The following is a 26,999-nucleotide window of genomic DNA, read 5'->3' as shown; positions in this document are numbered from 1 at the left end:
GACGATCGCGGACGATCGGAGAAGAGCACTTGTTCACTTTCGTCTCCGACTCGCCCACACTGTCCCTGACCGTCCCTGGATTGTAAGGTGAACGAATCTTGTAAAACACCACACTAAAGGGTAATTACAAACTTGTATTAGTTATAATTGTTTTAATTATTTTTCCGCATAAAAATGATTAAAGTTACAAACGTAGTGTGCGCTGATAGGTGTAAACTTGCAGTATAACGATTTAACTCACATTTTCTTTCTTCTTTTTCTTTAACTTTACACAATCCTAGTGTATGTGCAGATATCGACTATTAACGTATTCACAACAATCTTATCTGTAGATTGAGTACATGTAGAACTTTAAAAATGAAAGTGTTTCCTTTTCTACTTGTTGCAGATATTAAACAAATTAACCAATAGAGTATCATCAGTATCTGCATGAACATCGATTTGTCAGTCTTCTTTGCCTACCTATATCATATAAGGACAGTATAATTATAATCATGAGCCAAACGTAACTCATTAGATCACAAAAAACTATGAATCAGTGGAACAATATACTTACTGCGTAAAGTTCGTTGATAAAAAACGTGAATACTTGATAAAGGTCCGCATTGAACAAATGAAGTGTGGCGCCCTCTTACCAGCTGAGCGAGGAGATGCGAGAAAAATCAAGAGTCCAAAGAGTCAATAAGTAATACTGATCATCACCACGAGTCGAGGAACTTAGTTATTTTTCTTTCTCTTCAAGTATACACGTAGTGAATATCCTTGTGAGGAAGAACGAATAATATATATACCTATTGGTATTGAAAATAAAAATCTGCCAAGCTTCACAATTCCTCTCTTCTATACCTGGGACGAAGAGACAACTGCTTCAGGAAGAATCACAGGTTTTGCAGGAATTTTCCCGAGAGACTCACACCCAACTTTTTTCTTGTTCCTTCTGCTACCGACCAAAAGAATAGACATATAGCTAGTTGGTTCGTCGTCGCCTCTAGCTCTACGTCATCACCACGAATAAAAAATCTCTGTGTAATTTGGTACGCCTAGGGACTAGGGACAGATAGAGATGCGTTCAAGACAAAGGTGTATATGTATGTACAACAAAAGCATCGCCTGAACTAAGAGTCACCTATATACTTGTCATAATTAAACTACGAGCATCAACCGCCGGGCTGTGTATGTGACTTGGGCCGCAGCAAAAATGTCGGCGTCAGCTGCATGATATCCACACGGCGCACAAACGACAGAGAAAGAGAGCAGCGAATCCGAAGCAACAGCGGCAAGGAGATTAGCTCGCAGGAGTAGGAGAAAAGACTACCGTGCGAGCCCACTCGAGCGCAAGACCGTAATGTCAGAAGCATCATTGTCGTCGTCGTCGTCAACGACATCCAAAGCGTCCAAAGGTAAACGCAAAGGTAACAGTACAACTGGTGCCAGCGCCTCAGAACGCCAGCAGCTGCAGAACGGAACTGTGAGCAACCTGACAAGTACCTCTTTGGAAACAAACTGTCCTATTTGTGGCGAAACAGACAGGGCAAAACTCCGAAACTGTTCGCGTTGCAAGGTAGTGTCCTACTGCACCAAGGAGCATCAGACTCTGGACTACAAGGCTCACAAAAAACTCTGCATAGAAGTTGACAAGGCACAGGATCAAGTGAAGAAGCAACAATTAATAAAACAATTGTTTGTTGAGACTGTGGCTAGAGTACCAGAGCGAGGTAATGGATTTTAATAATATATTGACACTTTGCTTCAATTGAAACATTTCATTGAATTTCATCTATGAAATTTAAACATTAAAATTAGCTTTTGATTATTAGTGAAATACTAGTTTTCAAAAGTGCATATTTTAAGTTTTTTTTTGCATGTTAATATTTCAAATTATTTATCATTTGTGTTATCATTCAGGAGAACCTGTTGGAATTGGAGCAGTCAAAAGAATAGGTCTTGATAAAGATCACAAAAAATCGAACGTCAAAAATAAGGAAGTAAATCAAAATCACGCAAATAAATCCGAAACTACAGAAACAAATCGAAATCACAGAGAAGACAAAGGAATTAATCTCCATAAAAAAGAGAAAGGTGATAACAAACCACCCATTACCCACGAGGGTAGTTCAGAAGACACAATACTCGAGTCAAGGGAAGAGCTCTTAAATCCTTTACAGGATTTAAAAGTGATAAATAACACGGCAACAACGACAACGCCAACAATGCCTCGAGTCCAACCACAAGTCAATGGGATGAAGCATTATTCCGAAATACAATTAAGTTCAGAAAATGCAACGTTTTCACAAGACGCAGATACTATGGACAACATTGACCGTGTATGTCTTGAAATAATATACGATATGAACACGTATGGAGTATGTGTGGTAGATGAATTCCTTGGTAGGGAAAAAGGTGAATCAGTGCTTAAGGAAGTTTTAAATTTACACAATCTTGGATTATTTAGAGAAGGTCAGTTGGTTTCTAACAGAGCAAGCATTAATCAAGCAAGAACAATACGTGGTGATCAAATAGCGTGGCTGGATGGCAAAGAAAGATACTCCCAAAACATCGGTATGTTGATATCAAAAGTGGATGCTATAATAATGAGAGCGAATCAGATGTGCAACAATGGCAAATTGGGTGAATACACAATTACCAGCAGAACCAAGGTAATTTTTTATTTATAATCCGTTGTTCTTACAACAACTGCGAGTCGATTCAAATTTGACTCTCTACTTTTTGTTTATACTAAGACACGTAAAGAAACTTCAAAACTTATTCTTGACTGTTGCAAGTACATTTAAACCATCAAAATATTACCATTCGTCAATAAAATTTTTACTCGCATAATCTTAAAAGTAAATTTTGACGAAACTGACGAATCTTTATCACATTTTATCAATAATTAACTATATGTAATTAGTGTTTAACAACCAATGAGTAATTTCTGATTTTGCTGAATGACATAAGTAATCAGTCTAATCAACGTATTGATTAATGTATCATTTGAAAATGGGAACGTGATAGGATGCTATTAACGAAAAAATTTTAATTTTCGAATCTTTGAATTCTTTATTGAAGTTATTTAGCAGAGGCCAATGCGTCACGACCGCATGTATATATTGTGTATACCAAGGGCCATCGATAAAACAATTTAAAGTACTTAGTGCGAAAAAGAAAAAAAAATGTATATAATTAAATGATGAAAAAAAGAAAGGGCAACTTCAAACGTTTGCAAAGTTGTATTACGCGCAATTTACACTGGTGAGGCCAGCTGGTGTTCTTCGCAAATAGAGCCGTTCTACCGAATAAGCAAACACGCGCGCATGCAAGTTATAAGTACTCATGATGCTATTATTATACTCTCGTACTCTGGCCGAGTGTGCCATATAAATATACACACCTACATACACATCAACCGCGGCCATTCACGTTTCTTCTCATGACCGGCGTCAAAATGTTGCGACATCTACTACTACTACTACTACTACTACTACTACTACTACTAATACCACTTACAAGTTCCGTACTTTTACTGTTGCTTTCTCCTAATCGCTCTCTACATGTGTCTCTATATACAGGTCCATGAAAACAGAACAAACGGTCACGTAGGCCATACTCTCGAGTTTTTTTTTTTTTTTTTTTCAATTTTTTTCAATTTTTTCTTTACTTGCTGCAACTGATTTTTGTATATTTATGCATACTTACAGTTGTTACACTTTAATGGTGTTTTCCTTACTGAAAAAATATTTGCTAGATTAAAAAATATTGTTATTAGTATCTTAACTCTAAAAGCTCTGAATTTAAATACTAACTATTATCGTTACCACCGCTACAAAAACCAAAGCGAACTATAGTAACTGATTAAAAAATGGATATCATATAGTTGTTTTTAATGCTGAGTATTATCCAAGAATTTTTTTTTATTCTAAGATTATTTTTTCGGTTATAGAAATATTATCTACTGACTAGATAAATAAAATTAACAATATTGGTTTGCAACGTCGAAGGAGAAGCATAAAATAGTCTAGAAAAATTGAATATTTCGTTAATACTTGTATGTATAAACTCGCAAAAAGAATAACACCTAATCAATACTATTTTTTGTTATCATGAAGACCCTTTAAATTATTTTCTTCGACTTTATACAGACATAAATAGATTCATTCAATTATGAATAATCGAAAGAACTACGTGCGACAAGCATAATATCGGTGATAACTTTAATTGCACGGATAGGTATTTCCAAGTAATGCGTGATAAAACATTGTATTATCATCGGGACTTGTAATATCTGAAAGCTTGGTTTGTACAGCTACAATAAGTAGCAATGTGCTTTTATTTATTGTACTCTTGACACTTTGCGTACATCACTCTTTTTTCCGTGATTTAATCGCCATATTTGTACAAGAATTGACTGCAGTGATGCGCTAATGAAATTAGTACTTACGGTCCTTTTTCACTTTTACTGCGTAATCTTCTTTATTTATCCATACGAATTCTAGTTCCGAACAGTAACAATGTTTTTGTAAAATTAAAAATGATGAAATTCGTTACAGAAAGAATACAATGCTAATACAAAGAGAAGGTTTACGCTACAAGTGATTCAACGCGTAAAAACAAATTTAAATGGCCCACCTAAAATTTGAGGGATTAATGGGCCGGCTAAAGTACATAAATAAAAAATATGTAAACGACGCATTGAGATATAGGGGAGCAGCTGTCATTTTTTTTTGTACGTAGGCGAAGCGAACTTGTAATTTAGAAGTGCAGAGGTACAATTTTAATTTTTATCAGTTTGGATATGATTTAATTGTAATTTTAACTTGGCAGCCGACAATCTACTGCATTATGTGGGTATTATTTGTTTATACTTAGAAAGGTATTTTTTTATGCAGTACGTGACAAAACTGACTGTCGGATGTGTTTGTTTCGATTATTGATTTAAAATTTATACACTATTTCTTTTATCCTGACAAAAAAGTTCAAAGATATCGTGAATTTGTAGTGTAAAAAATACCATCGAACTAACTTTCGCAACAAAAACCATAATTCAATTCAGTGATTCGAAAAGAGTGATTTTAACATCGCCGTTGTCGTTTGGGTTTTTTTTTTTTTTTTTTTTTTCTATGGTAGATTACTTACAACTCGTTTTAAGCGATAACACGTACTAATGGACTAAAAGATACAGTAATGTCACGTAGACGCGTCTTTTAACGCTTGTATGCTTGCGCGAGCGTGATATTTCCATACTTCAACATTTCGCTATTGTGTCGAAATTTAATCTCTTAGTTAAATTTTTTTCTTTCTTGGATTGAACTATGTATAGTACCAATGTTTATTGTTGACAGCAGCTGTGCGAACTGAGGAGAATCACTTGTCCGCATAGCGTTGACCTTTTAAAAGTTTAAACAACCAAGTCGACACCTATCCACCAGCATGTTTTAAAATTGTAATATTGCTGCTCACGCGAGGGACTAACTAAACAGTTGTTAATTGTTCATAAGATGTACATATAATATATTGTGATATTGATTGTCTTTACAATAGTTTTGAACTGACAACTTCTCATGTGCCATTGTATTGTGCTTCCGAGAAATTTTTTTTTCCGTTCGAGTTATGCAAACATATGCAAATTGACTAGAAATAACAAAAGCCTAAAGAAACTTACTAATAATACATTACGCACTGACGGGTACATTAAAATCTATACGTATAAAACTGAACTTTGTCAGTCAATTTCAAAACAACCGAAAATTGGACCCATGAAGAGCAGTTACGAAATACGCTCGGTTTTTTTTTTCGTACAATACAAGTAAAGCTTCTCAAATTGAATTCAGTTATTCGTCCAGTTAACGGGGAAAACCCAAGTGATGAACCTGCGCTCATTATTTTTTCTCCCGTGGAATCATAAGTAAGGCACTCCATGTCTAAAAATAAAATGTACAAGATAAATTATTAATCTTGAATCATCCAGTTGGTTCTACGAAAAAAACAATATACTCTTCTATTTATTTATAACAATACGTACTGCGCCTTCCCATATCTCTCATAATTCAAGTCAAATCAAAGAGGACATCAAGACGATGATTCATCGATCACTTGTGGCACACGAAACTTTTTGTTATTCAATTCTCATTCCCGTCCTTCTGCACGTAACTTTCTTTTTCTTGTTTCACGTTCCTGACCTTCTCAAAATAAACCAAAACGTACTACGTGACATTTCGAGCGTGTACTACCACTTACTTATTCGAAAGGACGTTCGCGACCCCCTTTACGCATGATTAAAAATTCATCGTCCTATTTTACAATGCGGTAAGAAAATAGGTTCTCGCATCAAGATTTTGCACTGCCTACGTGGATCGCGAAATTTATTCGTGTATACTTATCACGAAAAACAGAATTACCCACATTCGAGTGTTTTAGGGTTTGCGCACCGAATTGGGAACCAGTGCAAACTCTTAATTGTAGGGGAAAAAAACAACAACAATAACAACAACAACTTGAGATTAAAATCAAAAGTTGTTTTGAAAACTACCTCGAATGACATTTTATCAGAGAAGCTACAAATGCCTAACAATTTAAAAATAACGGCACGTGCTACAATTGATCAATGAGAAAGCCTCGATCGAACGTTTTTTTGGAAACACTGCGACGATGACAAAATGCTCACCTCGTTTGTGCTGCACGTGCACGCTTGAAAAGTTATTATAAAACGATACACCTATATACGTGCAGTCTTGCATGATGGAAACTCGATCGTCGAAAAAACCAGAGGTGACCCAAGGTCGAACAAAAAGGGGAAGGGAGAAATTTGGGCGACAAAGGTTCGAGGGGTCTCAGAGGTCACGTACACCTAATAGGTAAATATGTATAGGCGTGAAAGGAAAGATGTATAACTATATACCCATATTGGGTTATTGGGTTCTTCTTCAACCCATGCTTTTATTGCATGCGATATCGGTACAAGCACACATGGTTATAAGTATAAAGTGCGAATGAAAATTAACTTTCTTGACATTTAACATTCAAGAAGAAAGTTGTTTTATCAGGAATTGAGATGCGATAGTAACTTAATGTTTACGTGCGCTTGGTTATTTATATTTTGTGTTTTATTATGCCTGTGCACATGCTATCAATTTTTTTTTTTTTTTTTTTTTTTTTTTTTTACAATTGACATTGAACACTCTAGTGTGCGCGTACGTTGTATCATGAAAACTATTAATCCTACGTTTTATTGACATCTGTTTGTTTTAACCATTCCTATACTATTGGAAGTATTTTTTTTTTTTTTTTATTATTGACAATAAAAAAAAAAATACATAATTTTTCCTCTTGGAATTTAGTACATAAATGTATTGTAAAAACCACAGTCTATAAAAAAAATGTATAAAAAATCGAAAGAGATTTAAAAATATTTGTACGATTCTATCATATATAATTATTCCTCATATATTTATTTATTTTCTTTGATCAGATTAATTTACTATTACTTTTTTCAAACAAAGCATTATTTTGTTTGTATAAAATAAATTTAAGTGTACGTGAGCTGTGTCAGCAGTCATTTAAAAATTAAAATAAATTAATTAGATAAAAGTAAAAAAAAACTTTGCAATGTACTTCTGGACTTAATGAAACTATTGATTACATTTTAAAAATTACTTGAGTTTTTTTTTTAACAAGTTTCATGCATACGTCAAATTAAATGATAACGCCTAACATAATTATTGTTACCGTCACTCTAATACAACTACGATGCCGAGCTGTTAAAACAATGAAAAAAAAAAAAAAAAAAAAAAAAATCAAGTGGACGTTCCAAACTATAATAGAACATCTTTTATTTACTTATTAAAACAAACAGGCAACCCCTGACCACAGTGTTCTATTTTCTTACCGTTAAAACTTCCACGATGCTTAGTATTTTTTTTAAATTTTGCGTTGACTCATACCCCCGTACCCCCGCACACACATGCGGTTTTCTCAAAAGTAGGTAATTACCATGAAAAAAAAAAAAAAAAAAAAATCCAATGCAATACAGTGGGTATAGCTGTTTTTCTCTACTCGCTATCGAAACGTTATCTAACGGTCTACGTGCTAAAAGTCATGTATTACTGTTTACAACGTGTACAATCGTGCGTTAACGATGTTATAACTGATTTTAATGATAAAGAGATAACCGAATCCAAGAGCTACACGCTATCGGCTGATTTTTGACAATACGGTTATCGAGATCCGATTTTTTTTTTTTTTCATCACGTGTTTACGTTGGACGGAGTTTCCAAGGTAAACATGAATTTCCTAGACTATTCAATGAAATATAACATTTTTTTTTTCACCTTCCATTTTTAGTTAATTTGTCCTCGTTCGTCAACGATGATTTGTATTATTCTTCCTCCCCGGATTTTCAATAGCTCTGCAAACGCTACTCACTGATTTTCTTTGTAAGGAAGTAGGAAAAATAATACGTGCAACACTAGAAAATAAACAGACAAGTTCGCGGAGCTGTTCATATAATAACGCGACACATTATACACCATTGGATTTAAATGACATAGTTGCGTCATTATTTTTTTCAATTAGATCGAGATTTCCTCTTTCTACATGATTTTTTTGGCTTACTTTCGTTTGTTATCGTTTCTGATGGATAAATTTTATTTCGCTTCTTTTGTTGCAGGCAATGGTAGCCTGTTACCCCGGTAATGGATCGCACTACGTCAAACACGTGGACAATCCAAATCGTGACGGCAGGTGCATCACCGCCATATACTACCTAAACAAAAACTGGAACGCACGAGTAATTGTTTATTTAATTTCACTTTTTTTTCTCTATTTTGACACTTGAAAAAAAAGAATTGTTATTAATGTTGAGACGATTATTTCAGACAACAGGAGGTCTTCTCAGGATATTCCCGGAAGGGTGGGACCAAGTGGCCAACATCGAACCATGTTTCGATCGTATACTCTTCTTTTGGTCGGATCGTAGAAATCCTCACGAAGTCCAGCCGGCTTTCGACACGAGATATGCCATAACATTGTGGTACTTTGACGCGGCGGAAAGATACGAGGCCAATCTACGACGCCAGAAAGAACAGATGATGAGTAAGCGTTGATATTTTGCTTTTAAGTTTAATCTTTTTTTTTTTTTTTTTTTTCGTTAGATAACAACAACGAAACATTATTTTTGCTTCCAGTTAGATATGGCTGCAGCAAGGACCAAGAAGAGCAAATTAATAAGTCATGAGATGAAAAACTTGGAGGACTAAAGGACCGTCTGGCGACTGAATTTGATAAAGCGACACGTCAGTTGTTTGTGTCTCTCTGTAAATAGTGACAAACACGCACACGCGCGAGAATCTCTCTGCTACGGCTATGATCGTGTGTATACTATTGCGAAACACGACTAGTGTTTGCAAGCGTTTATATGTTGCGTATTTTCTAGACAAAAACAGTAACCCGTGAGTTTCGGGAATGGAGGAATTGACTAGTTCTACGATAATAACTCAAGCTGGAGGGTTGAAAATAAATAAAATAACACAACAAAACACACTATACAGAATCGTGCAATAGACTAGTATTTCGATTTTATCTTCTCCGTTATTTTGTGGACTCGTTCTGTTGAGAAAGCTTCTTTGCTGGCTTCGATTGTTGTTACGGCGATTGGAAAGGATCGATCAGAGGCAACTTCCTAAAATTTGTCGTATTTCTTAACAGATTAATATTCCTAGGGTGTTAATATTGTCTAGAGAGTTATGTGATTAAAAAAATAATGATGAAACAGAATGATTCAATACCAAGGGTGTCAAGTGCCTCGGTATGTTAGAATTGTGATACGTAACTTGGTAATTGCTAGAAAAACTTGTTCTGAATTTTTCGAAATATTTTTGACACGCTGTAATTTTAAGATTGATCGGTAGAGTCGATTCTATAATTTATGTATCAAAACAAATTCAATTAATTATTAACCGTGCTGTTCTTAAGTGATAATTGCGTATGTAATCGTTATATCGAAAAATGTACATTATAGCTACGGTATTTAAAATTTACAAATACGTGTTTCTGAAAATCGCAAGGTAACTCTTAAGAATTTAAATGCGCAGTTTAAAAATTTCTCATCCTTTTACAATTGTTGTACATATGTTAAATTAGATTTATTTTTCTTCGTACACACAAAAAAGACTTTGAATGATTTTGTTTCAATTTTATTTGTGCATAACGAAACTCTTGTGCTTGTTATCAATCTCGCTATATATATATGTACTAGATCTATTCTTTTTAACGAAATTTATATTAATTTTCTTTCAATTTTTTGTTTAAAATACGTAGTTTAAAAAAAAAATATGTGTATGTATATGTAAAATTAAAAATTATATTTTCTAAGAAATACTGTACAACGCATAACAACTATCGTCTAAAAAAAGGTTGAAATGAAAAAAGATAAATAAAAGTTTTTAAACCTCATTTCACGTGCCCATTCACTTAATTTATTTTTTTGGTTCCTTATCTTAAAGTTCAGTGTCATCAGGTATATCACAGTCTTCGACTAAATTTTCTTTTGGACAGTACACTTTAAATGAAAAATTACTCTTAACGAATGATCCTGGGTTTGTAACTTGGCATTCATTGTACTTTGTGGTATAAGATTGAAAATCATCAGCCACAACAAGTAAATCCGGTGTTGGATAAAGTTGAAGTGCGTGATCATGTTTCCAGTATACAGGAATCGTTGAAAATAATAACGGAGTCAGGTGCGATTGGCGAATAATCGATTTAGCAAACTGAAATGAAAAATAGTGTAAAATTAAAATATGCTTGAAACAATCAAAATAATGAAATTTGGATTACTAACAGCTTCATAAACTTTTTCTCCTCTCTCTTGGCCGTTTTCATCTATTTCCTTTTTAGGATAACATAGAGTATTTCTGGACAATTTGGACAACATATTTTCTCTAAAAACAACAATTTCTTTTGTACAATATTGTATTCTGCAAGGGTTTGTAGCTAAATACGTTCCTGGAACTACTTTCAAAAAATCTTCCATTATATACTTTGGCAGAGGTGCTCTTGGTAAAATTTTCGGAGCACTCAAATCAAAAGGTCCAGGCACGATTATAAATTTAGTGTTTTGATGTATCACTGGATATCGACTAATGATTCCAGCTACTTTTTTAAACCCCTCTCTTAACTTTTTAGCACTTGTAACATTTGATGTAGAATTGGAAAAATGTCCACACAGTACAATGGCAACAGGAGGACTTTCCGAGAAACCAGATAATAAAATTTCAAATTTACTTAAAACTACTTCATTGTCTACCCAAAATTCTGAAATAAAAACGAAAAAATTTGCCGAATTACTGTCTTCGAACAGTTTTAATTTATCTGAAAATCTCAACGACAATGGATGGGGGCCACCAAAAACATTGGCATCACCAAAATTCACTCTACTTTCGTCTGGAGCTTCATGTGGTGGAAAATCTATATTGTCTACGTGCAATACTTTATCTGAGTATTTACCAGTGGCTAAAACAATTGAACCTTCCACAACCAAACTAGAGTTAAAACTGGCTTTTTTCAGATTTAACTTAACTGATCCACCATAATCTTCCAAGTAAAAGTGTCCTTCAGTTATCTGCGACAACAAACCCATAATACAAACATTTTTTGTCTTACATTCGCTTAATAAATATTCAATTGGAACTAATTGCAGCTTATTTTCGTCAGTGCGCCCCAATTTAGAAGGAGCAAAAATTGGGTGTTTTAGTGTTTTGTACCACAATAAATCTAAACGTTCTTTGAACACGAGCGATTTGTGTTTGGCATCAGGAAATAAATCAAAATCGGCCTTTTCTATCACATATTTTTGCTTGTTCAAGTCATAAACAACTTTTGGCACTGTAAAGGCATCTATGACATTTAAAACAGTCTCTGTTTCTTGCAAGGTACTTTCTGGCTTGATACACTCTTTTATGGCAAGTTTTATGTGTTCAATATCCACCTGTGGAGTGGTCAAATTCTGAGTTAAAATTTGTTCTACAACTCTTGTTAACCAACTCTCTGGATCTAGCTCTGGATTACTCTGCAAGTGTTTAGCTACGATTGTACTAAGTTTCCTTGAAAATAAACAAACAAATTTTAGTTTTTCGGCAGAATGCTAATTATTAAATATAATCTGTCAAAATATTTAAAAATGTTCATTACTTTGTTATCGATAGACCATAAATGTTGAACGTTTTGTGAATCAATTTGATGGTTTTTTCATCTGCCATGACGGAGATCGATTAGTTGACCAACTATATCATTGAATGAAAAAAATAGCTGTAATTAGCTACAATAGTACAAAAAATGAAAATTATCCAAAACCTTCAGAGCACAACACACTTACGATACACCACAACATACACCACAGTTTGCAGACGAGAATACAATTGACACATTTTTGGCGCCAAGCGTTTAAAGCCGCTCTTTCAACGCCGATCCAAAACATCCAATCCCTGCGTGAGATTCTTTTCGAGACAGTCGAGTCAAGTCGAGACACTCGAGAGAGACGAGATACGAGACTCGATACAAAAGGTCGCAGTACCAATTGCGGCAGTTTCATTGTTTCGGCATTTCCATCATTTTCCTTTAACCATGAACGTATTTCTAATCTAATTATCGCAATCATCATTCCTTCAGATTATCGGTACATTATTTAGATGATAGAAAAAAGGCGAATCAATCCATAAGTGTAACTTAACACGCGGACGGGCAGAAGACTTTTGCGCGAGGAGCATTGATTGTGGGTTCAACTTTTGTTGTTTTTTGCATGATCGTTGCGCGGTTGTTGCAGCCACGCTGCTGCTGCGTATTATTGTTGTTGTCTAACTCTGGCCGTGGCTGCTTCTATCAAACCAGGAGGACTCGATTTTCCTGCAGGACACAGGAGGAAGGTGTACGTGGACACCTAAAAGGATCATGGCAGGCTCTACGAAAGACGAGCCGCTTTCCAAACAGGAACAAGAGGAAGAGGAAATGAGACACGAGCTCTCTAGTATGTTGACATTTTAGATTTTCTTTTTTATGATGAAACCAAGTTTTGGAACCATCTCATGTTTATTAACCTCTCGATTGGTATTTCTTTATTTATTATTTTTTTTTTTTTTTTCAAAGAAAATGGGATTTCATTTGTTTTTGTAAAATATCTTGAAAATGGATTTCTAGATTTTTTTAATTTTTATTATGCTATAAGTAGGTAGAAAAATATAAGTTACCTCATAAGTAAATAAATTTCACTTAAGAAAGTTGTACGTTTTAAAACGTTGAGAAACATTTCGTGTGGTAGGTATATTTAAAGTTTGTTGTTGTTGTTGTTGTTACACAGATGCTGGTCTTTTTGAAGAAAACATGAACATCAATGAGATGAGAGACCTCATGAAAGCCCTGAATGCATCGAAAATAGAAATGAATGAATCAAAAACAGACGTAAACGTAAGAATTTTATATTTTCGATTCTTTAAAATAACTTTCATTTTATTTACATTAATAAATAAATCTATGTTGAAATTTTAGGTTCAAACGTCTCCGATTCTATCGTCTGCTGCTTCAAAGCCACAAATTTCACCAGAAACTACCAAAACAATTTTACACAGGCCTCTTCCTAGTTTTTCTTATCGAAACATTGTACTTGCTAGTGATACAACAGTAGCAGGGCCTGCTTATGAATTGTTAAAAAAAGGAAAGACTTCTGAATCTGTGTATGATGAGTCCTTCGAAACGAGTGTAAACCAGACTGATAGCCCTAGTAATGAATCCACCCACGAAAAAAATTCTTTTTTCAATTCAGATGATTATCCATCGTTGAACTGTAGATCTGGTTCGAAAGGCAATAATGATGGCCCAAGACTAAGATCTCACGGAAAAAAACCGACACCAACTATGGTTAAAAAAATGAATTTGGATAAATTTAAAATAAACGAGTTCATTTTTGATGAAAATTTCAAAGTACCAAAGGAGATGGAACAGGCAAATTTAAAAATAAACCCAAATTGCTTTGATGATGAATACTTGAATTCGGAAAAGTTTCAAGAAATGTTGGAGCACATGTGTAAAGAAATGGACAAACTTCACGACCAGTTCGTCGATGCAGAAGTAACAAAAATTATTGAGAATCAAAAGTCACAATGGGGGGCACCCATCAAGGTGGGTACCTCCAAACAAACGCATCTTTATTTAAAATAGTTAAAAACGTGTTCTAAAGAAACAAAAACTACTATTAAGATTCAAAATTAAATTTAAAAAAATAAAAAAAAAGTTAATTTATGAAGATTCACGTTTTAACATATTATAAGCTTTCATAGTCCACATCGTGGAGTACAACGAATTTTTTCAATGAATCGAACAACAATCATGAATTTCCGATATATCGTTTTACAATAAATTTTTTAAACTTTTTAATTGCATGACAACTCAAATAATGGTATAAAATTTTTTTTTATAATTTTACACGCCATTCTGAAACGACTAATAAAATGAATCTAGGCTTTAAGTAATAACAGTTATTAGGGTATCAGTTTTAGCGCGCTTAAATCAATACATTATAATATACACTTTGATTATCAATGTATTAACGTCTTTTACAAGTGTACGATCATAATGTTCCTGTAAGTAGGTATACAATAATACTAGTTTTTTTAATAATGTAGAAAAATTGATATGCTTTAACATATTTATATAATCCCGAAAATGGCTCAAATAGGCTTTATAATGAACAATGTAGGTGCAATTTACAAATCCAAAGCACAAATAATCAATGAAAGATATTGACTGCTACTATGGGTGAATGAATAAATTATAAGTGTAACCTTCTTTTTTATTACGTATATATGTGCAGCCTTCTTTGAGTTAGGCATTGTTTTATCAATAATGAAATAGTAAAGCTATATGAGAAATGTTATAATTGTAATGATGATTTTTAATAAATCGTATTTATGTTAAAAAGTAAAGCATTGCAGTGTAATTCATTTTAAACACCGTAACTAATTTATGGATTTCAACGTTTCTGTAGGTGGCTACGAAGAATGGATGGAACGGGTCATTGGATAAGCATCCGTTTCCGGAAAAGCCCGAGGAGTCGACCACCAACCGAGCTGGCACCAGTTCTAGAGGTACACATGATCGAGCAACAAAACGTAAGGCTTTAAATACTATAGCTGCTGTTGCACGCAATGACACAAATATATTAGACGATGATACCGATGATGAATTTAATGACACAAAAAAGAGAAAATTTCAACAGGCAAAGAGGGCAGAAGAGGTGGCCAAAAAAGCCAAAGAGGCGCAAATAAATAAAGTCGAAAGCGACGATAAAGATTTAGAAATGATCGAAATCGATAATAATGTTCTTAAAGACAGACAACCTTCAGACTTAGATCTCTTTGATAATTCAGATTTACACAGTTTGCGCAAGAGTACACACAATAATAGCTTAAAAAATTCTAACATAATAGATGATGTATCACAGTATCCTATACGGGTAACACCACCTAATCCTCCCAAAAAAAGTTACAAGGGTCCAAGGGCAAAGAATAAAAAAAATGCTCCATCAGAAACAAATAGTATAAGTGAAGAAGAAATAGCAAAATTAATTCACACTATTGATGAGGAGACAGGGGAAAATAATAGTGAATGCGTTGATATAACTGACGAAATAAAGCCGGCGCCAATATCAAGGACGCAAAGTAAATTGCAAATAGCTCAGGCAAGCTTAAAGAAAATTCGTGAGGAAGAAAATGAGCGAAAGATAAAACTTGAAGAATCCAAGAAGAAAATTGAAAAAGAGGAGGCGCAAAAAAAAAACGAAGCTGTTAAAAAACGTTTGAAAGAAAGGGAAGAGAAACAAAAACTTGAAGAAGAAAAAGCGAAAAAATCTTTGTCAAAAGAAAAATTTTATAATAATGTATTGAATTCAAAGCAGCAAGGCATGGTCACGAGAGCTAATTACAAAAAAGAAACTGAGACAAATTATGATGAGATGGATGAAGATGTCCTATTGGTAAGATAATTAAAAAAAAAAAAATTTATAAGTAATTTGATATTGATTTTAATTTTTTATTTGATTTTTTTTTTTTTTTTTCATTTCAGGCGGGTGATGATGACGAGCCACTGATAACAAATGTTGTTACAAAGAACCAATGTCCTATTTGTCAAAAGTCATTTCCAGCAAATGAAATTGAAGAACACGCTTCTGGGTGCAATGCGTTTGACGATCAAGTTGTTAGCCTTTCTGAGCCATCAACCAGTAATGAAGCTCGTTTATCTTGTAATATTTGCAAAAACTTTACTACTCATGACGGTATTACTTTTGAAGAACACATAGCGTCATGCAAACAAGAAGCAAATAATAAGAGGACGGGTTAGTAGATCAACAGAGTTAACTAAAATTATCACATTCTACAGAATTTTCAGTAAATTTTTATTTACTTTACAGGAATTTACGTTTAAGAATAAAACGATTTTTCAATAATGGTAAAATTTGAAATAGTTATTTTAAAACCATCATCAAGAACAACTAAAAAAAAAAAAAAAAAATTGAAGTTCGTCAGGGATACACTTGATCAAGAAATTTTGTGTAATACACTTTGTAAAATAGTTCCCTTTTTTAATTCTTTATGTAAGATATTTAAGCGCACATAGTATTTTTATACTTAAAAAATTGTAACATGTGCTCTAAGTTTAAGTGTTGCATTAATTTAATCAAACTAATGCAGTTTTTTTACGTTATACATGCCTTGTCAAAAATTCCTTGAAATTTTTATATTGACACATTCCAGTTACTTAAGAAAACAATAGTACCAGATTCATCAGAAGTGTTAGAATAAACTTGACAGTTCATTACGCACTTAGGAAAAATAAAAATATCTCAAATTAGACGTGCAAGCCAAATGAAAGAGCGATAAAATATAATTTTGGTATGTGTTTCCTATCGGACCAATAACCGTCAACTTTAGTGGAATGGTGAAAATATTTTTTTTTTTCCTTTTTGCCTTAAAATTTTCACGAGTTACGTTAAAGATTATTGAAATGTATAGTGTACAAATATAAAGTAAGAGAAATAATTTTGTGATGAAAACAATGTTTGATACATTGTTCAAGCAGTTGTCAAAGATTTGGCTTGCCTCAAGCCGATTGTATCGTTATTTAAACGAATTTATATATTTTATTTAATTATAAGCAAACGGAATTGTTAGATTATAAGCATCAAATTTTGTACTCTTGGAAATGTTTTAAAAATATAATTTAATTCTTGAACGAAATTAATTTTTCTTAATCTCTAAAAAACGAAAGTTTTTTTTTTTTTTTTCTTCATCATTCAATAATCCGTGAAACGATGGTTCACGTCAAATCTGCTGTTAAGTAAGTATGGATTTTTTTTTTCCATGCATATCTTATCTATACGAGAATATTCGTATCTCTGTCGTTTTGGTATAACTGTTTTTTTTATTATTAATTTTTAACTTAAATCACAATAAATTATTACACAGCAGCGCAAAAAATTTCACGCAGATTATTATCAGATAGTATACTTTTGAGAACAAAAAAGAGACGTGTAACGTACGATATGCATAGCATAATAATGACACTCCTTGGTAACAGCGAGGCTATACTTTGGCAAGAGAGCATCGACAGGAGGGGAAAACAAGGTAATATAAGACCCAGCGAGCCTCAAATCGCGGCATTCGGGGCAGTCGAGCGTTATCAAATCAAGACATCGGGCGATAATTACGGGAACACGCGCGCGACATTGCCTCTTATAAATGTGGTATTTTTAATAAAAGTCTTCTAGGACATGAGTAAGATATATTGGTCATTCTCGCGACGCACCTCCTTCCCGTAAATTGAGAAGGCTGCACTGTACTTATGTACAAATATAATTTTCTGTTACCAGTTTTCTATCTCGGGCGGCCTCTATCTCTAGAGCTTCTCGCTCTCGGAGCTATAGTAAATATATTTCTATGCGAGACACGTTCAGTTTTACTTTTTAAGCACTCACAGAGATCGTTATGCTTACGTACATGTATCAGTTACAAAATAGGTGTATCAACGCTTATTTAAAATAATTTTCATTATTTTTCCGTTTAGTTATCATTGTAGTATTTTTGCAACAAAAAAATGGATCGCCTAAAAACCATATTAACAGTGATGTTGATAGTTGGCGATCTCGATGCACTCACATCAGTTTCTTTGAATGGACAGTGGAGAGGAAACATATTGTCATCAGGTAAAAAAAATGAAACAAAATATCCATTTTAATGATAATTCTTGGTTGATACGATGGGAAATATTATTTCCAATGTAGATACTTTTTTCGAGGCAAGTGTACCAGGAGGGGTTTTTACCGATCTCGAAAAAGCCGGATTGATTGGGAGAAATTTAGAGGGATTCAATGACGTTCGAAACCGATGGGTAGCAAACGAATCCATTGCTTACATCACCCAAGTGAACGGTACAGAGCTTTGAAAAATTATTAATCTATCGTTGAGGGTATTTCAATAATAAGTTTTTTTCTCACTCCGCTTAGTCGACAAAAATTTATTGAGGGCGCCTCATGTTGTTTTAACATTCCACGGATTGGACACGTTTGCCGAGATTTATGTGAACGGCATCGGGATAGCGGCAACGTCCAACATGTTTCTAAAATACAGTTTTGATGTAAAAAACAATTTAAAAGTTAGTTATTTCATTTGAATGAAATTCAAACTTTTCCCTGCGTACAACTGAAAAATAACATTCATTTGTAGCCTGATAAAAACGAGTTAAAAGTCGTTTTCGGATCAGCAGTTAAGGCTGCAGAAGATTTGTACAATGAGCACAGCAAAAAGTACATTGTTCCACCTAAGTGCGTTCCCAAAGAATATAACGGCGAATGCCACGTTAACTTTATAAGAAAAATGCATGCTAGCTTTGGATGGGATTGGGGTGCAGCTTTTCCATCAATGGGTATCTGGTACTTGAAATATTTTATTATATTTTCCATAAGTAAAAAAAAAAAAAAAAAAAATTCCGTTAAAAACGTAATGCTGTAAATTAATTTTGATTATCATATATTTTTGTCGTGGAGGAGAGACGTAGAACTACAACCTGTGCAAATTGCATTGGTAACAGAAATCACGACGGACATTTACGAACGAGATAATTTTTGGCAAGTTGTCGTGATAGTATTTTTCAAAACTTTTGGAGAACAAAATACTATTATTGATAAGGAAACGAACGTTGAGTGTTCATTGGAAAACCTGTACACCAACAAAAGCGCGCTTTCCAAGTTAATCGTTACGAATAATGAAGCTAATACATCTGTAGTATTGAATATACCTTTGGTGAGTTTTTTTTATTCTTCATGTATTTGCATTGACACGTTATAATTTGTGTCTTGATCGTTTGAAAAATCAACTCGTGTACCCTAGAACAAAGTTAAACGATGGTGGCCGAACGGATACGGCGAGCCGCAATTGTATTCGTTGAGTGTAAAAGTTAAAATGGATTCCGATGTCGCGGAGAAAGAGCTGAAAATTGGATTTAGAACTGTCAAGCTCGTCCAAGAGCGGCTAGAGGAAGGATTGAGTTTTTATTTCACGATAAACGGCATCCCCGTGTTCGCCAAGGGATCGAATTGGATCCCGTCGAGCGCAGTACCGGAAAATTTGTCAAACGAGCACACCCTGCGCCACTTGCTCAAGTCCAGCAGGGACGCTCACATGAACATGATGCGAGTTTGGGGCGGCGGCGTTTACGAGTCGGACCTGTTTTACAGCATAGCCGACGAGTACGGGATCATGGTCTGGCAAGATTTCATGTTCGCCTGCAACATGTACCCGACCACGCGATCCTTCCTCGCCAATGTCAAAGACGAGGTTGTCCAAAACATGAGGAGACTTAAGCACCACCCCAGCATTGTCCTGTGGGCGGGCAACAACGAGAATGAAGCTGCTCTCTACGGCAACTGGTACGGCACTGGATCCAAAGAGATTTACAAGCGAGATTACGTCAAGCTTTACGCCGATGTGATTAAGCACGAGGCTGAGATAATGGACGGGACGAGGCCGTTTGTGGTTTCGAGTCCGAGCAACGGGATTTACAGCGAAGAGAACAATTACACCGAATCGAATCCTTACTCGAACTATTATGGCGACGGTGAGAGGATTCCATGATTAATTTTCCTCCCCTTTTATTCCAAAGTCCTCATCTTCGATTGCTTGTCGCAGTTCACTATTACAACTACTTGAGGGACCCTTGGGACATCAATCAGTATCCAGTGACGAGGTTCGCGTCCGAGTACGGATTCCAAGCTCTGCCGTCGATTTGGACCCTGATGTCGGCAATCGAGCACCCCAACGATTTGCAATGTGAAAGCTCGTTCATGGAACATCGCCAGCACCTGCCGAGTGGCACCAACTTTATGAAACTGTTGATATCCAAAAATCTCGATATTCCGGGGAGTAACAACTCCCTGGTGCGTTTAATGGATTACGTATACCTCAGTCAAGTCACTCAGGCGGTGGCCGTGAGAATCGAGACGGAACTGTATCGTCAGATGAGAAGTTCGTTCAATACGAAAAACGAGGGCATGACGATGGGTGCGCTTTACTGGCAGCTCAACGATGTTTGGCAAGCGCCTTCTTGGTCATCCATTGGTGAATATTCATATTCAATAAAACGCCGTGGGACGAAATCGTTGAATTTTGATTTTTTTTTTTTTTCGCGCAGATTTCGATGGTCGTTGGAAAATGCTGCACTATTACGCCAAAGATTTTTTCGCTCCCGTGATTATAACTCCGCAGCTGTCCGCAGCCAGGGAACTTGTGGTTTTTGGAATTTCAGATTTACCGGATGCGTTGGAAAATCTAACGGCAGAAATCGTCCTCTACGAATGGAGCACTTCGAAAGCAGTGTACACCCACAATCTTACGAATCTCTCAATTGTAAGTGCGTGCGTGTTTTTTTTTTTTTTTTTTTTTTTCTTACACATGGAAATATATAATCATAACTTTTGAAAAGTGATCCAAAAAAATTTTAGAGTCCCAGAGAATCGAAAGTATTGGGGCGACTGTGGCTTGACAAATTTTTGGAAGAAGCTGGCTGTGGGAGTCTGGCAAAGGCGAGGGAACATTGTCTCGTGGAATTCCGATTGAAAGATGCCAGCGGCCGGCGAATAGCGCCACTCAATTACGTTTACCCGCATGCCTTGAAAGAAGTTGACTTGCCAAGAAATGACGTTAAGGTAAGCACGGGATATGGGTTTTATTTTTATCTTGAAACTAAAAAAATACACTTCGATCAACAAACTGGTGGTAAAAATTCGCAAAATGGTTAATTTCAGGTAAAAATCGAACCGCGAGTCCTTGCTAACGCATCATTGAGCGAAAGAGATTTTGAGGTAGAGGTGATGTCCAATAATCTGGCGCTGTTTGTTTGGCTGGAACTTGGAAACATACCCGGTCAATTTTCCGAAAACGGTTTTCACGTGTTGAACCACAAGAAAACAATCCATTTTCATTCTTCCCAACCTGTAGCTGCCCAAGAGGTGACCAAGAATCTTGTCGTCACGTCCCTTTCGCGAATCAGTGATACGAATCGTCGAGTCTCGGACGTACAAGTCGTCCTTTCCGAACTTGATAAACTTAAATCCATCAAATGCATACACAGTCGAAAAATAAAGTAATCCTATGGTAACTTTGTTGTAAAAACAATTTTCAATAGCAATTGAAATTTTTCCCCCGTATTGTTAAATTTTTGAAAATGTCAATTGCAATCATCGAATGGCGCAAAAATCGATGACGGAGGATATGCGTTTTTTCTGATGAAATCGCTAATGCATACATTTAGCATAACCAGGGTATAAGTTGTTTGTTCTTGCCATCACAGATTTTGTGCTGTACGTTAAGAAGGAAAATACATTTCGTAGTGCAAATACACTTCGAACGCAATCATGATGAAAAGGATTATTGCTAGGATGCTAATTATGACACCCAACATTTTGTTAAAAATCGAAAAAAATCGACACTTTGTAATTTTTTCTTGATTTATTGTTGCGATACAAAACTTTTTTGGTTACGTTTGACTTGAATAAAATTTTTCGGCAAGCAAAGTAAACAAACAAATGATTGCAGGTTGCCAAAACTTCATTCTACACTTACAACAGCATATTTTTTTTTTTTTTTTTTATTTTCAATAAATTAATTTATACCACGCAACGATAAATATATACATAAAAGTAAAATAAATTGTGTTAATTCTCTTTTTTTTTTTTATTCAAACTGATCAACAGTCGAATGTTTTATCTCTTTAATAAATAAATATGTATAAATTGTTAAATACTCATTCGAAAAATAAATTAAAAAAATACTTTTTTACAGTGGTCAGTATCTATATTCTATAGTAAGAAAATTATTACTTGACTTTTTCGTTTCATTGATTGGCTTTGAGTTATAAACATCACAGGTTCATTGTGCACTTATTAAGCGTTAATCTTGAGAAGAACGGCTCTCGCCTTGATTAAAATTCGAACGTATATGCTTAAAATATAAAATTTCTCACATACTTATTTTAATGTTAATTACAGCCAAAACGGGCGGAAGGCACAAGCGCACTTTTCATGTTAATTTTTCATGTAAATTTTTAAAATTTTACCTCTGAATTTAGCATATATATATATATCAGTAGAAAAAAATTTTCTTTAGTTGTTACTTACTAACATTCGAAATTATCGATTTGTGAATTAATCGTATTAATTGCCTCTTTAGTTGGAGATTGAAGGTATTTTCTGCTCAGATTGATCACCACCATGATACAACACAAAAGCAGAGGGCCAAATATCGCACCTTCTATTCCTAAACAGAATATACCCCCTGCTATTGATAATCCAGTGAGGTATGGATGTCCACCTCTGAAAATTTATGAAAAATTATATGGGCGTGCAATCAAAGTCTTAAATGAGAAATTTGTCACGTTAAAATAGATAAGTACCCTTTTATTTCCATGTAAAAGTCCGTGATAGCCCAGGTAAAGACAGAGAAATGCAGTAAGAAAAAAACAAGGGCGATGAGAGCGCCTTGCGTGAACCACAGTTCGATCGTTGCAGGAATGCAAACTATTGAGACATCGATAAACGGCACGGCTCCTAATAAAGTGGCGAAAACCGTCGGCAAGTAGATGATTTTTACTTGAAATAAGTTGTGAATAAACCAAGTCCACATGCCGAAAAAGGAAGCCAATTTAAACGTGACTTTAAATACTCCGATCACAGATTCTTGCAAAGCCACAGCAAATCTAATAGCAAATAAAAATCCGTGCGATATAAACATTGTTCAAAATTATTAGATCCTCTATAATTTGGGTATGATTATATTTTTGTTAATTCAAAAACTAACTACGTGACTGTACAAAAATTGGGTGCAAAATTTAAATTCTATTAAAACACCGCTTATTTATTTCATTATTCAATGCACTAATTTACTTCTACCTGGTTATAAAAATCATTTTTTTTAACATACCCTTTTTCATCAGGTCTGTTTATGTAATTTATGAAAAGCAAAACGATTAATTAAAAATTCTTCTGAGAACGTTCAGTAATATTGTTAGAAGGAATATTTACCTGTAGCAGCTTATGGGGCTCAAATTAGTGATCAATTCGATTGGCTTGTATACTCTGTCACTTGAACTGAGCAAATAAAATAATGCAGTGAAGAATACAATCTGTTAACAGATAAAAGATTAAATTTGGCCACGAATGAATTTATGAGAAATAAAAAATGAAATACTCACTGTACTCAATGTGAAGTTAAGTAACGCTGATCCACTAATAAAAACAATGTAAATCAATTCGGTAATCATGCCAAGTACAACTGTTATGTTTCCTTTGACTATACTCCAAACAGAATCCAACACTGACATAAATATACCAATGTTTTCTTTGACAAAATTTTGGATACTACTCATGTTGAAGAGTTCTAAAATTTTTGGTGAATACATTTTTTTAATAATTTTTTTTTCCTTCTTAAACAGATAAACTATTTTTACTAACGTAAAGGTGTTTTTCCGAATCCGTCTTTTAAGCTCTCCCAAGCAGAAAAAGCTACATTTGCATCAACAGTTGGTCCAATTAAATCTGGATTATCATTTGACATCATCCATGCCTGATACAACCTATCCCAGAGTTCTAAAAACTTTTTTTCAACGTGCTCGGCTTTCACAGGATCTAAATCTTTGACAAGTTTTTCTATCTACAATAAAAATCTCATTGGGTAAAAAAATTTAGTTTAAAGTATAAAAATAATAAAGGATTCTTACTCCGTTTGAAATAGCAGATCTTCCATGCATATAAATACTATCCAAGACACTATTTACAGATTCTTCCAGCTGTTGTGGAACCCAATCAATGTCAGGATTATTCATTAAAGTAGAGTTTAAAATCTCTCCACTTACTTTGACAAGATGCACTCCTTCTGTGTAAACCTACATACACAATGTAATCAATTTAAGTATAACATATGCACTAAAGTAATTATGTTGCCTCGATTAAATAATATACTTACTTGAACGGTTATAAAAATCATTGTACATATGACAAAAATTATGAGTGCAACAATGACTGCAGTTGTTGACATTGCATCAACGGATCCCTTCAGAGTGTGAGTTACTTTCTGGTCAACAATAATACTGACGTTATACAAGCCTTTAATGCTAACAGGTATCAATGCTTGGTGTCGCTCCTGACACCAGGATGTAATCGGATTCGTCATCGAGAGAAATTGATTTGATATCATATTACCGATCCCAAAGTAAGAATTCAATTTCTTTAAATAATAATACGCTAATGGGACAATGAGTATAGCTACGATCCATTTGTGCTTCCATAGGATCATCAGAAGACAGGCGTACATTGCTCCATACATGTACTTATCAGTATCAACAGCAGTATCATCAAAGTCTATTGACATTTTCATCTCTGAGCGCAACTTACTTAATAAATAACGATCGGCTATCGATATTTTGTTGGTCAAAACGTCACTTGCCGATTTTACACGTTTAGTGGGTTGGTCGTACAAAGCTTTCCCACCCACATCAGTAATCATTGACATAGATCTTCCAGTTGTTTTGAGAAAAGGTTTTGGAGGCAATGTTGTTGATTTTTCTTTATCACTTTGCTCAATTTGTTCATTTTCCTCCATCAAAGATTCATCCTCTAATAATACTGGCATCTCTCTATCATTCGATGTCCTTACTTCACCATTTGTTAATACTTGCTTGAAAACATCTGTAAGTGATAATTTTCTAGCTTTTACCTCTGGATCATGTAACAATACTATGATTTCATGTATAAATCCAATTGAATATAGCACTTGTAGACCACAAAATGTCAATGTTGGATATGCTCCCATAGCATTTGAAAGATACAAACTGATAAAGAACCAAACTACATAAGAGCTTTTACGAAATCGAGAGCTATTTTCAGGAGTCCAGTACATATATAGGAGTGAAAAGTATCCTATTATAACAAGGCTTATCTGAAACAAATAAAAAACGTTTACCAAGTCGTACTGTGACAAAAAAAATTGAATGCCACAAAAATAAACTTACCACATAAATGTTACATACTGATATGAAAAAATCAAGCATAGTATTGAAGGCTGCCACCAGCTTCCATATCGAATAACTGAGAATAGTTGGAGTGTAATTGTAAATCGTTAACAAAGTAGTAAACGACATAAAAGCACACAAAATGTATCTCAGATGATTTTGTAAAACCAAACCAATCAGCTCGGAGGTTGTATCAAAAATGTTAATAGGAACTAGTGCTAGACTTAATAGAAAGGGCTTGTGTGACTCTTGGGTTGTGCTGAACCAAGAATGCACGACTGTTGCCAGAGAAGACTTGATGGGAAAGAGTACTGCACCACACAACAGAGCCCATATCAGTGGCTTCAAGAAAGGACCAAGCACAATATAAAGACCATACCCTGCAGAGCATACAATGCACAGGAGTAACAGGGCAACTGCATTGTAAATGCCCTGCTTGAGAGCTTTTTCATGGCCTGAACTGAGACCAGCCAATTTTTGAAGAATGCTGTCCATGGGTGTCTTCGCCGTGTCCATGTTTGCGATTCTTTTCTTTTCCTTAACTATTTTTTGAACTGCTTTTTTGATCCTCACCCTCTATTTTTTCTCACGTCATATCTATTTATAACTGCAAACCTGTATTTTAAGATATCAAACGAGTTTTTAAAAATTTTCTGAAATTCAGCTGAATGCGTTGTATATTTTCCAAAATACCTTCATTTTTGGTGAACAACGATTAATTACTGTATGCTCTCAAATTATTATTTAAATAAAATAATATAGGCTAGATTTTCTTAGGTACATACTTTCAAATATCCGAGGCACACACGCAGTCAAGTAACGATGAGATCACACAAAGTGAAACGTTTCATCATCATAATCGACTTTTCTAGTACTATTACTTTTATCAGTTCATTATTCTTAGAACAATAAATACCTAAGTATCAGGTATAAAAATATATCATAGCAATGTATTCTCACCACAGTTTTCCGAGACTCCTAAGGTTGCTTGAAGCGCATTAGGCTATATATACTTATGTTACTTTTATAACGCTTGCACAGTTACTCAAAAATTACTCATAAACAAAACCACTTGCAGTAATATGTATGAACTAACATCTAAGTATTCCTATTGTAATTTTTCTTCAGCTTCGCGAATTACGCGATGGTTTCATTAATTTATTGTATCTCCTCCTGAAGTTGGGAAAAAATGCATTTTTTCGTTTGTAACTAAACTACTAAACTAATTGATTAAAATCAAAATAAAACCATTTTTTTCAATATTTTTAAGGGGACATACTAAATTATCTTTGATAAACAATATGATTAAAAAAACAGCAGCGATTTCCAAATTTTCGATGGCAGAGTTATTATTATTCGGTTACATGAGTGAAAAAATTTACTCTTTCAATTGAAACAAAAAA

The 26,999-nt window shown here is 34.5% G+C and overlaps 5 protein-coding genes across 8 annotated transcripts; 3 read left to right on the top strand and 2 right to left on the bottom strand.

Moving 5' to 3' along the window:
- Positions 1-10,434, top strand: Hph (HIF prolyl hydroxylase). Its single transcript, XM_089591075.1, has 6 exons — positions 1-120; positions 389-1,715; positions 1,906-2,657; positions 8,663-8,782; positions 8,871-9,087; positions 9,180-10,434. Exons 2-6 carry the CDS (start codon positions 1,346-1,348, stop codon positions 9,227-9,229), a joined length of 1,509 nt encoding a protein of 502 aa, XP_089447201.1. The 5' UTR covers positions 1-120; positions 389-1,345; the 3' UTR covers positions 9,230-10,434.
- Positions 10,435-10,451: 17 nt separating this feature from the next.
- Positions 10,452-12,384, bottom strand: DNApol-epsilon58 (DNA polymerase epsilon subunit 2). The gene is made up of 4 exons (XM_014350348.2): positions 12,368-12,384; positions 12,184-12,275; positions 10,835-12,095; positions 10,452-10,763 (listed from the first exon to the last, which is right to left on the bottom strand). The coding sequence occupies exons 2-4, from the start codon at positions 12,249-12,251 to the stop codon at positions 10,491-10,493; spliced, it is 1,602 nt and encodes a 533-aa protein (XP_014205834.2). The 5' UTR covers positions 12,252-12,275; positions 12,368-12,384; the 3' UTR covers positions 10,452-10,490.
- A 152-nt stretch (positions 12,385-12,536) lies between these two features.
- On the top strand, positions 12,537-17,234 carry LOC106639396 (uncharacterized). Of its 2 annotated transcripts, XM_089591494.1 has the most exons (7): positions 12,537-12,763; positions 12,880-13,015; positions 13,346-13,452; positions 13,534-14,163; positions 15,029-16,015; positions 16,105-16,375; positions 16,451-17,234. In XM_089591494.1, exons 2-7 carry the CDS (start codon positions 12,940-12,942, stop codon positions 16,462-16,464), a joined length of 2,085 nt encoding a protein of 694 aa, XP_089447620.1. In that variant the 5' UTR covers positions 12,537-12,763; positions 12,880-12,939; the 3' UTR covers positions 16,465-17,234. The 2 variants fall into 2 exon arrangements, with proteins under 2 accessions (XP_089447620.1, XP_089447619.1); XM_089591493.1 differs by having other exon boundaries at positions 12,537-13,015.
- A 651-nt stretch (positions 17,235-17,885) lies between these two features.
- Positions 17,886-22,156, top strand: beta-Man (beta-mannosidase). Its single transcript, XM_014350476.2, has 10 exons — positions 17,886-18,241; positions 18,320-18,466; positions 18,542-18,690; positions 18,762-18,967; positions 19,082-19,337; positions 19,425-20,151; positions 20,223-20,651; positions 20,725-20,939; positions 21,035-21,238; positions 21,338-22,156. Exons 1-10 carry the CDS (start codon positions 18,133-18,135, stop codon positions 21,677-21,679), a joined length of 2,784 nt encoding a protein of 927 aa, XP_014205962.2. The 5' UTR covers positions 17,886-18,132; the 3' UTR covers positions 21,680-22,156.
- On the bottom strand, positions 22,035-26,489 carry LOC106637619 (transmembrane protein 245). Of its 3 annotated transcripts, none has more exons than XM_014350478.2 (10): positions 26,290-26,489; positions 25,597-26,211; positions 24,552-25,523; positions 24,307-24,471; positions 24,041-24,239; positions 23,782-23,966; positions 23,612-23,712; positions 23,511-23,525; positions 22,984-23,286; positions 22,035-22,903 (listed from the first exon to the last, which is right to left on the bottom strand). In XM_014350478.2, exons 2-10 carry the CDS (start codon positions 26,110-26,112, stop codon positions 22,708-22,710), a joined length of 2,652 nt encoding a protein of 883 aa, XP_014205964.2. In that variant the 5' UTR covers positions 26,113-26,211; positions 26,290-26,489; the 3' UTR covers positions 22,035-22,707. The 3 variants fall into 3 exon arrangements, with proteins under 3 accessions (XP_014205964.2, XP_014205965.2, XP_014205966.2); XM_014350479.2 differs by having other exon boundaries at positions 26,382-26,489; XM_014350480.2 differs by lacking the exon at positions 23,511-23,525.
- Positions 26,490-26,999: the final 510 nt, after the last annotated feature.

Source organism: Copidosoma floridanum, unplaced genomic scaffold, assembly GCF_036245765.1.
Source record: "Copidosoma floridanum isolate Cflo_tuat_1 unplaced genomic scaffold, Cflo_Japanese_pri ptg000013l, whole genome shotgun sequence".
Taxonomy (NCBI): domain Eukaryota; kingdom Metazoa; phylum Arthropoda; class Insecta; order Hymenoptera; family Encyrtidae; genus Copidosoma; species Copidosoma floridanum.
Note: the sequence above shows the minus strand (reverse complement) of the source record. Positions and strands in the feature narration are given on the sequence as shown.

Coding starts and splice junctions, on each gene's coding strand:
- LOC106637619 (XM_014350478.2), bottom strand. CDS start 26,112: ATGGACACGGCGAAGACACCCATGGACAGCATTCTTCAAAAATTGGCT. Junction 25,524..25,596: donor CAGTATGTAACATTTATGTG/GTAAGTTTATTT, acceptor TATTTGTTTCAG/ATAAGCCTTGTTATAATAGG. Junction 23,967..24,040: donor ATTCGGAAAAACACCTTTAC/GTTAGTAAAAAT, acceptor CAAAAATTTTAG/AACTCTTCAACATGAGTAGT.
- Hph (XM_089591075.1), top strand. CDS start 1,346: ATGTCAGAAGCATCATTGTCGTCGTCGTCGTCAACGACATCCAAAGCG. Junction 8,783..8,870: donor ACAAAAACTGGAACGCACGA/GTAATTGTTTAT, acceptor CGATTATTTCAG/ACAACAGGAGGTCTTCTCAG. Junction 9,088..9,179: donor CCAGAAAGAACAGATGATGA/GTAAGCGTTGAT, acceptor TTTTGCTTCCAG/TTAGATATGGCTGCAGCAAG.
- DNApol-epsilon58 (XM_014350348.2), bottom strand. CDS start 12,251: ATGGCAGATGAAAAAACCATCAAATTGATTCACAAAACGTTCAACATT. Junction 12,096..12,183: donor TATGGTCTATCGATAACAAA/GTAATGAACATT, acceptor TTTATTTTCAAG/GAAACTTAGTACAATCGTAG. Junction 10,764..10,834: donor GAGAAAAAGTTTATGAAGCT/GTTAGTAATCCA, acceptor TTTTCATTTCAG/TTTGCTAAATCGATTATTCG.
- beta-Man (XM_014350476.2), top strand. CDS start 18,133: ATGGATCGCCTAAAAACCATATTAACAGTGATGTTGATAGTTGGCGAT. Junction 19,338..19,424: donor TAGTATTGAATATACCTTTG/GTGAGTTTTTTT, acceptor CGTGTACCCTAG/AACAAAGTTAAACGATGGTG. Junction 20,940..21,034: donor ATCTTACGAATCTCTCAATT/GTAAGTGCGTGC, acceptor AAAAAATTTTAG/AGTCCCAGAGAATCGAAAGT.
- LOC106639396 (XM_089591494.1), top strand. CDS start 12,940: ATGGCAGGCTCTACGAAAGACGAGCCGCTTTCCAAACAGGAACAAGAG. Junction 14,164..15,028: donor AATGGGGGGCACCCATCAAG/GTGGGTACCTCC, acceptor ACGTTTCTGTAG/GTGGCTACGAAGAATGGATG. Junction 16,016..16,104: donor TGGATGAAGATGTCCTATTG/GTAAGATAATTA, acceptor TTTTCATTTCAG/GCGGGTGATGATGACGAGCC.